This window comes from Palaemon carinicauda, chromosome 23 (genome assembly GCF_036898095.1).
Source record: "Palaemon carinicauda isolate YSFRI2023 chromosome 23, ASM3689809v2, whole genome shotgun sequence".
NCBI lineage: Eukaryota > Metazoa > Arthropoda > Malacostraca > Decapoda > Palaemonidae > Palaemon > Palaemon carinicauda.
In genome coordinates, this window is record NC_090747.1 from 90848523 (window position 1) to 90861022 (window position 12500).

Here is a 12500-nt window from a genome sequence, read left to right on the forward strand (position 1 = left end):
GGTTTTTAAATCACTACAAAAGATATTTTTATATATAAAATTTACTTCAATATATCTAAAACTGGTTACGACAGTTCTCTCTGCTATCTAACCTTTGAGAACAAAAAGTTCAATTCGCTTCTATCTTAATATGAAAGCAAGTATATGTATTAGAATGATTTCAGCTATCTTAACCGTATCCATTAGAATTTATTTCAGCTCTCTTAACCGTATCCATTCAAATTTATTTCAGCTCTCTTAACCGTATCCATTAGAATTTGTTTCAGCTCTCTTAACCGTATCCATTAGAATTTGTTTCAGCTCTCTTAACCGTATCCATTAGAATTTGTTTCAGCTCTCTTAACCGTATCCATTAGAATTTATTTCAGCTCTCTTAACCGTATCCATTAGAATTTATTTCAGCTCTCTTAACCGTATCCATTAGAATTTGTTTCAGCTCTCTTAACCGTATCCATTAGAATTTATTTCAGCTATCTTAACCGTATCCATTAGAATTTATTTCAGCTCTCTTAACCGTATCCATTCAAATTTATTTCAGCTCTCTTAACCGTATCCATTAGAATTTGTTTCAGCTCTCTTAACCGTATCCATTAGAATTTGTTTCAGCTCTCTTAACCGTATCCATTAGAATTTGTTTCAGCTCTCTTAACCGTATCCATTAGAATTTGTTTCAGCTCTCTTAACCGTATCCATTAGAATTTATTTCAGCTCTCTTAACCGTATCCATTAGAATTTATTTCAGCTCTCTTAACCGTATCCATTAGAATTTATTACAGCTCTCTTAACCGTATCCATTAGAATTTATTTCAGCTCTCTTAACCGTATCCATTCAAATTTATTTCAGCTCTCTTAACCGTATCCATTAGAATTTGTTTCAGCTCTCTTAACCGTATCCATTAGAATTTGTTTCAGCTCTCTTAACCGTATCCATTAGAATTTGTTTCAGCTCTCTTAACCGTATCCATTAGAATTTATTTCAGCTCTCTTAACCGTATCCATTAGAATTTATTTCAGCTCTCTTAACCGTATCCATTAGAATTTGTTTCAGCTCTCTTAACCGTATCCATTAGAATTTATTTCAGCTATCTTAACCGTATCCATTAGAATTTATTTCAGCTATCTTAACCGTATCCATTAGAATTTATTTCAGCTATCTTAACCGTATCCATTAGAATTTATTACAGCTATCTTAATCGTATCCATTAGAATTTATTACAGCTATCTTAACCGTATCCATTAGAATTTATTTCAGCTATCTTAACCGTATCCATTAGAATTTATTTCAGCTATCTTAACCGTATCCATTAGAATTTATTTCAGCTATCTTAACCGTATCCATTAGAATTTATTACAGCTATCTTAACCGTATCCATTAGAATTTATTACAGCTATCTTAACCGTATCCATTAGAATTTATTACAGCTATCTTAATCGTATCCATTAGAATTTACTTCAGCTATCTTAACCGTATCCATTAGAATTTGTTTCAGCTATCTTAACCGTATCCATTAGAATTTGTTTCAGCTCTCTTAACCGTATCCATTAGAATTTATTTCAGCTCTCTTAACCGTATCCATTAGAATTTATTTCAGCTATCTTAACCGTATCCATTAGAATTTATTACAGCTATCTTAACCGTATCCATTAGAATTTATTTCAGCTCTCTTAACCGTATCCATTAGAATTTGTTTCAGCTATCTTAACCGTATCCATTAGAATTTATTTCAGCTCTCTTAACCGTATCCATTAGAATTTATTACAGCTATCTTAACCGTATCCATTAGAATTTATTACAGCTATCTTAACCGTATCCATTAGAATTTATTACAGCTATCTTAATCGTATCCATTAGAATTTACTTCAGCTATCTTAACCGTATCCATTAGAATTTGTTTCAGCTCTCTTAACCGTATCCATTAGAATTTGTTTCAGCTATCTTAACCGTATCCATTAGAATTTATTTCAGCTCTCTTAACCGTATCCATTAGAATTTATTACAGCTATCTTAACCGTATCCATTAGAATTTATTACAGCTATCTTAACCGTATCCATTAGAATTTATTACAGCTATCTTAATCGTATCCATTAGAATTTACTTCAGCTATCTTAACCGTATCCATTAGAATTTGTTTCAGCTCTCTTAACCGTATCCATTAGAATTTGTTTCAGCTATCTTAACCGTATCCATTAGAATTTATTTCAGCTCTCTTAACCGTATCCATTAGAATTTATTTCAGCTATCTTAACCGTATCCATTAGAATTTATTTCAGCTCTCTTAACCGTATCCATTAGAATTTATTTCAGCTCTCTTAACCGTATCCATTAGAATTTGTTTCAGCTCTCTTAACCGTATCCATTAGAATTTATTACAGCTATCTTAACCGTATCCATTAGAATTTATTACAGCTATCTTAACCGTATCCATTAGAATTTATTACAGCTATCTTAACCGTATCCATTAGAATTTATTTCAGCTATCTTAACCGTATCCATTAGAATTTATTTCAGCTATCTTAACCGTATCCATTAGAATTTATTACAGCTATCTTAACCGTATCCATTAGAATTTATTTCAGCTATCTTAACCGTATCCATTAGAATTTGTTTCAGCTATCTTAACCGTATCCATTAGAATTTATTTCAGCTATCTTAACCGTATCCATTAGAATTTATTACAGCTATCTTAACCTTATCAAGATCATCAAACGATGCTTCAACTATCACTAATATATCAAAACATTCTTCATCTTTCAGCTCTCTGATTTACATTGTTTTATCTCCAACAGACTGAATGTTTACAAAGCCGCAATTTATGATGACCTTGATACTTTTATCGTCTCACTAAGACAAGCTGATCACTGATTGAATATTGCGACGCTGGGCAAATTGTTATCCACTTATCAATTTATCCAGTAGGATAAAACAAATTAAATTACTTATCTGTTAAAGAATGTTATGCAGTAACCACATGAGATTGGACTCATTCCGAATGATGGGATATGTATCCGATTTTACTGTGCATAATTTTCATCATAAAAAAACAACATTTCTGACGTCTATAGCCATAGTTGATGTGACACAAGCTAATACATTAATCATTCAGTAATGAAAAGAGCGATGATTTAATGACTTTTCATTTTGAGTTGTGGTGGCTTATTGGAAACGTCCCTGCCTGGTGATCCCCAGACTGGGTTTAGAGTCCCGCTCAAGTTCGATTGTTTTTTGTAGTGTCTGCAACCTCACCATCCTTGTGTGCTAAGGAAGGGGGATTTGGGAGCATCCAGGTCTACCTGCTGAGTCATCAGCAGCCATTGCTTGGCTCTCCCTGGTCCTACCTTGGATGGTGAGGGGTCTTGAGCGCTGATGTTATGGTCAGTCTCTAGGGCTAACTGGTGAAGAGGGGTCTTGGGCGCTGATGTTATGGTCAATCTCTAGGGCTAACTGGTGAAGAGGGGTCTTGGGGGCTGATGTTATGGTCAATCTCTAGGGCTAACTGGTGAAGAGGGGTCTTGGGCGCTGATGTTATGGTCAGTCTCTAGGGCTAACTGGTGAAGAGGGGTCTTGGGCGCTGATGTTATGGTCAGTCTCTAGGGCTAACTGGTGAAGAGGGGTCTTGGGCGCTGATGTTATGGTCAGTCTCTAGGGCTAACTGGTGAAGAGGGGTCTTGGGCGCTGATGTTATGGTCAGTCTCTAGGGCTAACTGGTGAAGAGGGGTCTTGGGCGCTGATGTTATGGTCAGTCTCTAGGGCTAACTGGTGAAGAGGGGTCTTGGGCGCTGATGTTATGGTCAGTCTCTAGGGCTAACTGGTGAAGAGGGGTCTTGGGCGCTGATGTTATGGTCAGTCTCTAGGGCTAACTGGTGAAGAGGGGTCTTGGGCGCTGATGTTATGGTCAGTCTCTAGGGCTAACTGGTGAAGAGGGGTCTTGGGCGCTGATGTTATGGTCAGTCTCTAGGGCTAACTGGTGAAGAGGGGTCTTGGGCGCTGATGTTATGGTCAGTCTCTAGGGCTAACTGGTGAAGAGGGGTCTTGGGCGCTGATGTTATGGTCAGTCTCTAGGGCTAACTGGTGAAGAGGGGTCTTGGGGGCTGATGTTATGGTCAATCTCTAGGGCTAACTGGTGAAGAGGGGTCTTGGGCGCTGATGTTATGGTCAGTCTCTAGGGCTAACTGGTGAAGAGGGGTCTTGGGCGCTGATGTTATGGTCAGTCTCTAGGGCTAACTGGTGAAGAGGGGTCTTGGGGGCTGATGTTATGGTCAATCTCTAGGGCTAACTGGTGAAGAGGGGTCTTGGGCGCTGATGTTATGGTCAATCTCTAGGGCTAACTGGTGAAGAGGGGTCTTGGGCGCTGATGTTATGGTCAATCTCTAGGGCTAACTGGTGAAGAGGGGTCTTGGGCGCTGATGTTATGGTCAATCTCTAGGGCTAACTGGTGAAGAGGGGTCTTGGGCGCTGATGTTATGGTCAGTCTCTAGGGCTAACTGGTGAAGAGGGGTCTTGGGCGCTGATGTTATGGTCAATCTCTAGGGCTAACTGGTGAAGAGGGGTCTTGGGGGCTGATGTTATGGTCAATCTCTAGGGCTAACTGGTGAAGAGGGGTCTTGGGCGCTGATGTTATGGTCAGTCTCTAGGGCTAACTGGTGAAGAGGGGTCTTGGGCGCTGATGTTATGGTCAATCTCTAGGGCTAACTGGTGAAGAGGGGTCTTGGGGGCTGATGTTATGGTCAGTCTCTAGGGCTAACTGGTGAAGAGGGGTCTTGGGCGCTGATGTTATGGTCAGTCTCTAGGGCTAACTGGTGAAGAGGGGTCTTGGGCGCTGATGTTATGGTCAGTCTCTAGGGCTAACTGGTGAAGAGGGGTCTTGGGGGCTGATGTTATGGTCAGTCTCTAGGGCTAACTGGTGAAGAGGGGTCTTGGGCGCTGATGTTATGGTCAGTCTCTAGGGCTAACTGGTGAAGAGGGGTCTTGGGCGCTGATGTTATGGTCAGTCTCTAGGGCTAACTGGTGAAGAGGGGTCTTGGGGGCTGATGTTATGGTCAGTCTCTAGGGCTAACTGGTGAAGAGGGGTCTTGGGCGCTGATGTTATGGTCAGTCTCTAGGGCTAACTGGTGAAGAGGGGTCTTGGGCGCTGATGTTATGGTCAGTCTCTAGGGCTAACTGGTGAAGAGGGGTCTTGGGCGCTGATGTTATGGTCAGTCTCTAGGGCTAACTGGTGAAGAGGGGTCTTGGGCGCTGATGTTATGGTCAGTCTCTAGGGCTAACTGGTGAAGAGGGGTCTTGGGCGCTGATGTTATGGTCAGTCTCTAGGGCTAACTGGTGAAGAGGGGTCTTGGGGGCTGATGTTATGGTCAGTCTCTAGGGCTAACTGGTGAAGAGGGGTCTTGGGGGCTGATGTTATGGTCAGTCTCTAGGGCTAACTGGTGAAGAGGGGTCTTGGGCGCTGATGTTATGGTCAGTCTCTAGGGCTAACTGGTGAAGAGGGGTCTTGGGCGCTGATGTTATGGTCAGTCTCTAGGGCTAACTGGTGAAGAGGGGTCTTGGGGGCTGATGTTATGGTCAATCTCTAGGGCTAACTGGTGAAGAGGGGTCTTGGGCGCTGATGTTATGGTCAGTCTCTAGGGCTAACTGGTGAAGAGGGGTCTTGGGCGCTGATGTTATGGTCAGTCTCTAGGGCTAACTGGTGAAGAGGGGTCTTGGGGGCTGATGATAAGGTCAGTCTCTAGGGCTAACTGTCCCTTGCCTCTCCCATTCGTGACCTTTAAATCTAGCTTTGGTCACCATAAAGAACTCGCTTCTTAAGAATAGGAAGATTAAATGATAGGAATGAAGATAATGGATGAAAATCCTTGACATATAAATGACTGATCTATGTGAATAATTCAAAACTGGTTTCAGCCGGATTTAAGATCATCGTATGCCAACTTCAAAGTAAGCTTTGGAGTTATGAAAGAAATGCCTTTCTTATTATTATTATTATTATTATTAGTGGTGGTAGTAGTAGTAGTAGTAGTAGTAGTAGTAGTAATAGTAGTAGTAGTAGTAGTAGTAGTAGTAGTAGTAGTATCACTTGCTAAGCTACAATCTTAGTTGGAAAAGCAGGATGCTATAATCCCAAGGGCTCCAACAGGGAAAATAGCCCAGTGAGGAAAGGAAATAAGGAGAAACTACAAGAGAAGTTTAAGAACAATAATAACATTAAAATAAATCTTTCATATATAAACTATAAAAACTTGAAAATAACAAGAGGATAAAAACTTTAAAATAACAAGAGGAAGAGAAACAAAATAGAATAGTGTGGCCGAGTGTATTAAAGCAAAAAAAAAAAAAATCCAATGCCAGAAAAACAGTAAAAAAAAAAAAAGTCTTGGAATACGATGACGTCATTACCTGATCTGATTCTTATCTGTAAATCAGATAAGTTATTACTCAGAATAACCTCCCGCAGACATTGAGAATGACACAGCACATTAACTCAATTTAAATCAAACTATAAGAGAACTATTTTTACCTTTTTTTAATGCAAGTTATTTAAATAGCGCTATGATATGCAATGCAAGCACGAATTAATTCCAGCTGTAGTTCCTTTTTAATATATTTTTCTGTCGTTCTTATATAGTTTGTCTACTCTTCCCTCATAAGGTACAATATTATCTTCCACAAAAAGATCTGTCAATCACAACCTTCAAACTCATGTTTCCGTTATTTATAAATCTGTTTCAGATTTATGTATTAAAAAAGTGTCTACATAAACAAACTTTTTTAAACACAACTCGGAACCTCCGGTGCAATATGAAGTATGCTGAATCATTCTCCCACTAAGAAGGACAAGAAATCAAGGTCATCGTTTGTATTAAAGCAGACTGGTTTTGGGGCCTAATTTAAATAACAACAACAAATGCAGCCGTTTCTAGTCCACTGCTGGACAGAGACCTCAGGCATATTTTTATTTATGTCTGGGGTTTGGCCAGTTTTCATCACTACGCTGGCCATTGCAGATTGGTGATGATGGGAGACTTTAGTCTGATCGCTCATAGTAAACCAACATAGTATGGGTGTCTCTGCCTATTACAGCTTTGCTGATCATGTCGATTCATAAACCCTTTCACCACGTTAAGCTATCCCCGCTTAGAAAGGGAATTTTAATAAATATTAGATAGAGGATTCAGTGGCTCCAAACTCACTTTTCACAGTAGGTGACCCCAGTTCAATGCATTGCAGGAAAAACACTAGCACTTTCCTTGAAAAAAAAAAAAAACTTCGGAGTGATTGTGTACGTACCTGGTTCTTATCTGCGTCTGCGTGGGGTGGGTTGCCACCATGGTACAAAATTAGCTTGTACTTAGGGACCTTATTGGTAAAAACATTAAAACTGCTTTGAACTTGAAGGTTATCAGAGAAGCCACATTAACTAGTGGAAAAGACGTCTGATAAAAAAAGATGAAACGCCAAGATAAGTCTGATTATGTAACGTGAATTTATAGGACCAATGAACGTTGCATTTTGTAACAAATTTAGGTAACCAATCAACGTTGCATTTTGCAACAAATTTAGGTAACCAGTCAACGTTGCATTTTGCAACAAATTTAGGTAACCAATCAACGTTGCATTTTGCAACAAATTTAGGTAACCAGTCAACGTTGCATTTTGTAACAAATTTAGGTAACCAATCAACGTTGCATTTTGCAACAAATTTAGGTAACCAGTCAACGTTGCATTTTGTAACAAATTTAGGTAACCAATCAACGTTGCATTTTGCAACAAATTTAGGTAACCAATCAACGTTGCATTTTGCAACAAATTTAGGTAACCAATCAACGTTTCATTTTGCAACAAATTTAGGTAACAAATCAACGTTGCATTTTACAACAAATTTAGGTAACCAATCAGCGTTGCCTTTTGTAACAAATTTAGGTAACCAATCAACGTTGCATTTTGGAACAAATTTAAGCAACCCATCAGCGTTGCATTTTGTAACAAGTTTAGATAACCAATCAACGTTGCAGTTTACAACAAATTTAGTTCACCAATCAACATTGCATTTTGCAACAAATTTAAGTAATTCATCAGCGTTGCATTTTGTAACAAGTTTAGATAACCAATCAACATTGCATTTGGCAACAAATTTAGTTAACCAATCAATGTTGCATTTTGCAACAAATTTAATTAATTCATCAGCGTTGCATTTTGTAACAATTTTAGATTACCAATCAACATTGCATTTTGCAACAAATTTAGGGAACCAATCACCGTTGTATTTTGCAACAAATTTAAGTAACCAATCAATGTTGCATTTTGTAACAAGTTTAGATAACCAATCAACGTTGCAGTTTACAACAAATTTAGTTCACCAATCAACGTTGCATTTTGCAACAAATTTAGGTAACCAGTCAACGTTGCCTTTTGTAACAAATTTAGGTAACTAATCAACGTTTCATTTTGCAACAAATTTAGGTAACCCATCAACGTTGCATTTTGTAACAAGTTTAGATAATCAATCAACATTGCATTTTGCAACAAATTTAGGTAACCAATCAACGTTGCATTTTGCAACAAATTTAAGTAACCCATCGACGTTGCATTTTGTAACAAGTTTAGATAACCAATCAACGTTGCAGTTTACAACAAATTTAGTTCACCAATCAACGTTGCATTTTACAACAAATTTAGGTAACAAATCAACGTTGCCTTTTGTAACAAATTTGGGTAACTAATCAACGTTTCATTTTGCAACAAATTTAGGTAACCCATCAGCGTTGCATTCTGTAACAAGTTTAGATAACCAATCAACGTTGCAGTTTACAACAAATTTAGTTCACCAATCAACATTGCATTTTGCAACAAATTTAAGTAATTCATCAGCGTTGCATTTTGTAACAAGTTTAGATAACCAATCAACATTGCATTTGGCAACAAATTTAGTTAACCAATCAACGTTGCATTTTGCAACAAATTTAGGTAACAAATCAACGTTGCCTTTTGTAACAAATTTGGGTAACTAATCAACGTTTCATTTTGCAACAAATTTAGGTAACCCATCAGCGTTGCATTCTGTAACAAGTTTAGATAACCAATCAACGTTGCAGTTTACAACAAATTTAGTTCACCAATCAACATTGCATTTTGCAACAAATTTAAGTAATTCATCAGCGTTGCATTTTGTAACAAGTTTAGATAACCAATCAACATTGCATTTGGCAACAAATTTAGTTAACCAATCAACGTTGCATTTTGCAACAAATTTAGGTAACAAATCAACGTTGCCTTTTGTAACAAATTTGGGTAACTAATCAACGTTTCATTTTGCAACAAATTTAGGTAACCCATCAGCGTTGCATTCTGTAACAAGTTTAGATAACCAATCAACGTTGCAGTTTACAACAAATTTAGTTCACCAATCAACATTGCATTTTGCAACAAATTTAAGTAATTCATCAGCGTTGCATTTTGTAACAAGTTTAGATAACCAATCAACATTGCATTTGGCAACAAATTTAGTTAACCAATCAACGTTGCATTTTGCAACAAATTTAGGTAACAAATCAACGTTGCCTTTTGTAACAAATTTGGGTAACTAATCAACGTTTCATTTTGCAACAAATTTAGGTAACCCATCAGCGTTGCATTCTGTAACAAGTTTAGATAACCAATCAACGTTGCAGTTTACAACAAATTTAGTTCACCAATCAACATTGCATTTTGCAACAAATTTAAGTAATTCATCAGCGTTGCATTTTGTAACAAGTTTAGATAACCAATCAACATTGCATTTGGCAACAAATTTAGTTAACCAATCAACGTTGCATTTTGCAACAAATTTAGGTAACAAATCAACGTTGCCTTTTGTAACAAATTTGGGTAACTAATCAACGTTTCATTTTGCAACAAATTTAGGTAACCCATCAGCGTTGCATTCTGTAACAAGTTTAGATAACCCATCAGCGTTGCATTTTGTAACAAGTTTAGATAACCAATCAACGTTGCAGTTTACTACAAATTTAGTTAACCAATCAACGTTGCATTTTGCAACAAATTTAAGTAACCAATTAACGTTGCATTTTGAAAAACTATGAAACAAGTTGGTATAAAATCTCATACAGCCCGAAAACTGAGAACTTGTTTGACAGAAGTCGAAGTATGTTATGCACTAAACAAGAGGATTCGACATCTCAGTAGAGGAAAGAGATCCTACTTGACCCAAATCGAAGTAGTGGTAGGACCTCTGTACAAACGAATCGATGAACGAACGAAAAGAAATAAGGGAATAGAGGAAAATCAACAAATATCGAAGTTAGGGCTCAAAAATTTGAAATTTATTTGGTATATTTTTATTGCTAATGAAAGATTTATTTTTATGTTACTGTTTTTTTAAATATTTTATTTTAATTGTTAATTACTTTTAGCTTATTTCTTTTCCTTACAGGACTATTTTCCCTGTTTGAGCCCTTGCGCTTACAGCATCCTGCTTTTCCAACTAGGGATATAGCTTGGTAAGTAATAATAATAATAATAATAATAATAATAATAATAATAATAATAATAATAATAAGTCAAGGTTACATTCGTCTCTGTAGACATGGAAACCTATGGTATGGAAGATCTTAAGAGTAGGAATCCACATTTTTATATCTTTGACAAAAGAAGGATTGGGTAAGCACGGAACATGCACATGTACAGTTGTCTTCATTAATTCCGGTGCACTTCACGGAAAGCTAAGGGGACGTCTGAGAGCTGTACATTATGGCAAGTCACGGTGTGTTTAGCAAGAGAAAATGTTAGCGACTCTTAAATACGTGACCAAAAGCAATGTTATTTATTTTACGAAGTGCTGTAAAGAAAACTAATTTTAGTTACTTAACAGGACTTGGTAAAATTAACATTATTGTTTTTGGTCGCGTGTTTACAAGTCAGCGAGTTTGTATCACAGGTAGCTTTGCTAATAGTTTCTGTTTTGCTAAACACAGCATTACCTGCTACAATATACGGCTGTCAGACGTCTCCTCAGCTTCTCGTGTAGTATACTGGAATTAATGAAGTCGACTGACCACGTTGCTAAGTTCTAAAGGGTGACCTTTACGTCTGTTGCAAAACCGGCTCGTTGGATAATCGCGATGTACAGCCTTAATCGTCGTAAAGAAATTTTGAAATCATCTTAAACTGGGAAGCTGTTAATTTCAACAAAATTTAATTGCCATTTTGAAGCAAAATTAAGTTTATAAGTATGTGATTGTATGTATTATTTTTTTTTCAGTTTCATGACTTATTCCCCTTTTCACGGGGTTGCACCTAAAGAGTTGAGAATTCTTGTGCTCAAATTAAGTTTTATCACAGTTGTGTCAACTAGTGGGTTGCAGACAGGAAAGCAAGTCCTGGATCTTGCAACTGTGAGTTAAGTGCTCTACCAATAATATCTCCTAAGCAGAGGCCTTTTATTTCCTAAGGGGAATCATGGAAGCATTTGTTTATATATTCGTAATTACCATTATCCGTTTGTTGACAATGAAAAGGGAATATTTGTTTAGCATTTTAACATTTGGACACATATTGTGAAAGAATTGGCTGAAACAAAAATTAATTGCTTTACGATGCATATTAAACTTTTTTCCCTGAAGTAGATATTAGTCTCTGTCACCGTCGTTCAATTAGTTCGTTATGCATGTTGCATAAGATTTTATATAATTTTGATCATCCTTTACATTCAGATCTTCCTGGACAGTTCCATCCTGTTCATAATACTAGGCAGTTAATTCTAATAGTCAGGCCTTCTCCACCATGAGTCTTAATACTACACAGTATTCTAGAAGTTTTATTCCAGCTGTGACCAAGTAGTGGAATGATCTTCCTAATCAAGTAGTTGAATCGGTGGAACTTCAAAAGTTTAAACTTGCAGCAAATGTTTTTATATTGAACAGGCTGACAGAAGTCTGTTTATAGTTTAAATGTTGTTACTGTGTTTGAAATATTTTATTTTAATTGTTCATTATTTCTCATATCGTTTATTTATTTCCTTATTTCCTTTCCTCGCTGGGCTATTTTTCCTTGTTGGAGCCCTTGGGCTTATAGCATCCTGCTTTTCCAACTAGGGCGTTGTTTAATAATAATAATAATAATAATGATAATAATAATAATAATAATAATAATAATAATAATAATAATAATAATAATGGATGTGTGGATGTAATGTTGCAGATCTGAAAAAGGAAAAGCAGATGGTATGCAAGGTGTGATTACTAAATTTTGCCAATGATTGATTATTGATTCCCTTTCTGAGTTTCTGTATCACTATGATCTACAAAGCTGTACTAGTCGGGACCACCCATACTAGGTTGGTTTGCTGTGGGCGATCAGACTAAAGTCTCCCCCATCACCAATCCACACTGGCCAGCGTGATGATGAAAGCTGGCCAATCTTTAAACATGAATAAGGACATGTCTGAGGCCTTTGTCCTGCAGTGGACTATAAATGGCTGAATGTTGTTGTTGTTGTTGTTGATTGTTGATT

At 37.2% G+C, this 12500-nt stretch overlaps 2 protein-coding genes across 3 annotated transcripts in view; one reads left to right on the top strand and one right to left on the bottom strand.

Moving 5' to 3' along the window:
* LOC137617229 (D-aspartate oxidase-like) overlaps window positions 1-12500 on the bottom strand; it is a 32447-nt gene that overhangs the window by 12216 nt on the left and 7731 nt on the right. The gene's annotated exons all lie outside the window — the stretch shown is intronic.
* Window positions 6377-8425, top strand: LOC137617679 (uncharacterized). Its single transcript, XM_068347679.1, has 2 exons — window positions 6377-6407; window positions 7518-8425. The coding sequence occupies exons 1-2, from the start codon at window positions 6377-6379 to the stop codon at window positions 8423-8425; spliced, it is 939 nt and encodes a 312-aa protein (XP_068203780.1).

Coding starts and splice junctions, on each gene's coding strand:
- LOC137617679 (XM_068347679.1), top strand. CDS start 6,377: ATGACGTCATTACCTGATCTGATTCTTATCT. Junction 6,408..7,517: donor ACCTGATCTGATTCTTATCT/GTAAATCAGATA, acceptor TAACAAATTTAG/GTAACCAATCAACGTTGCAT.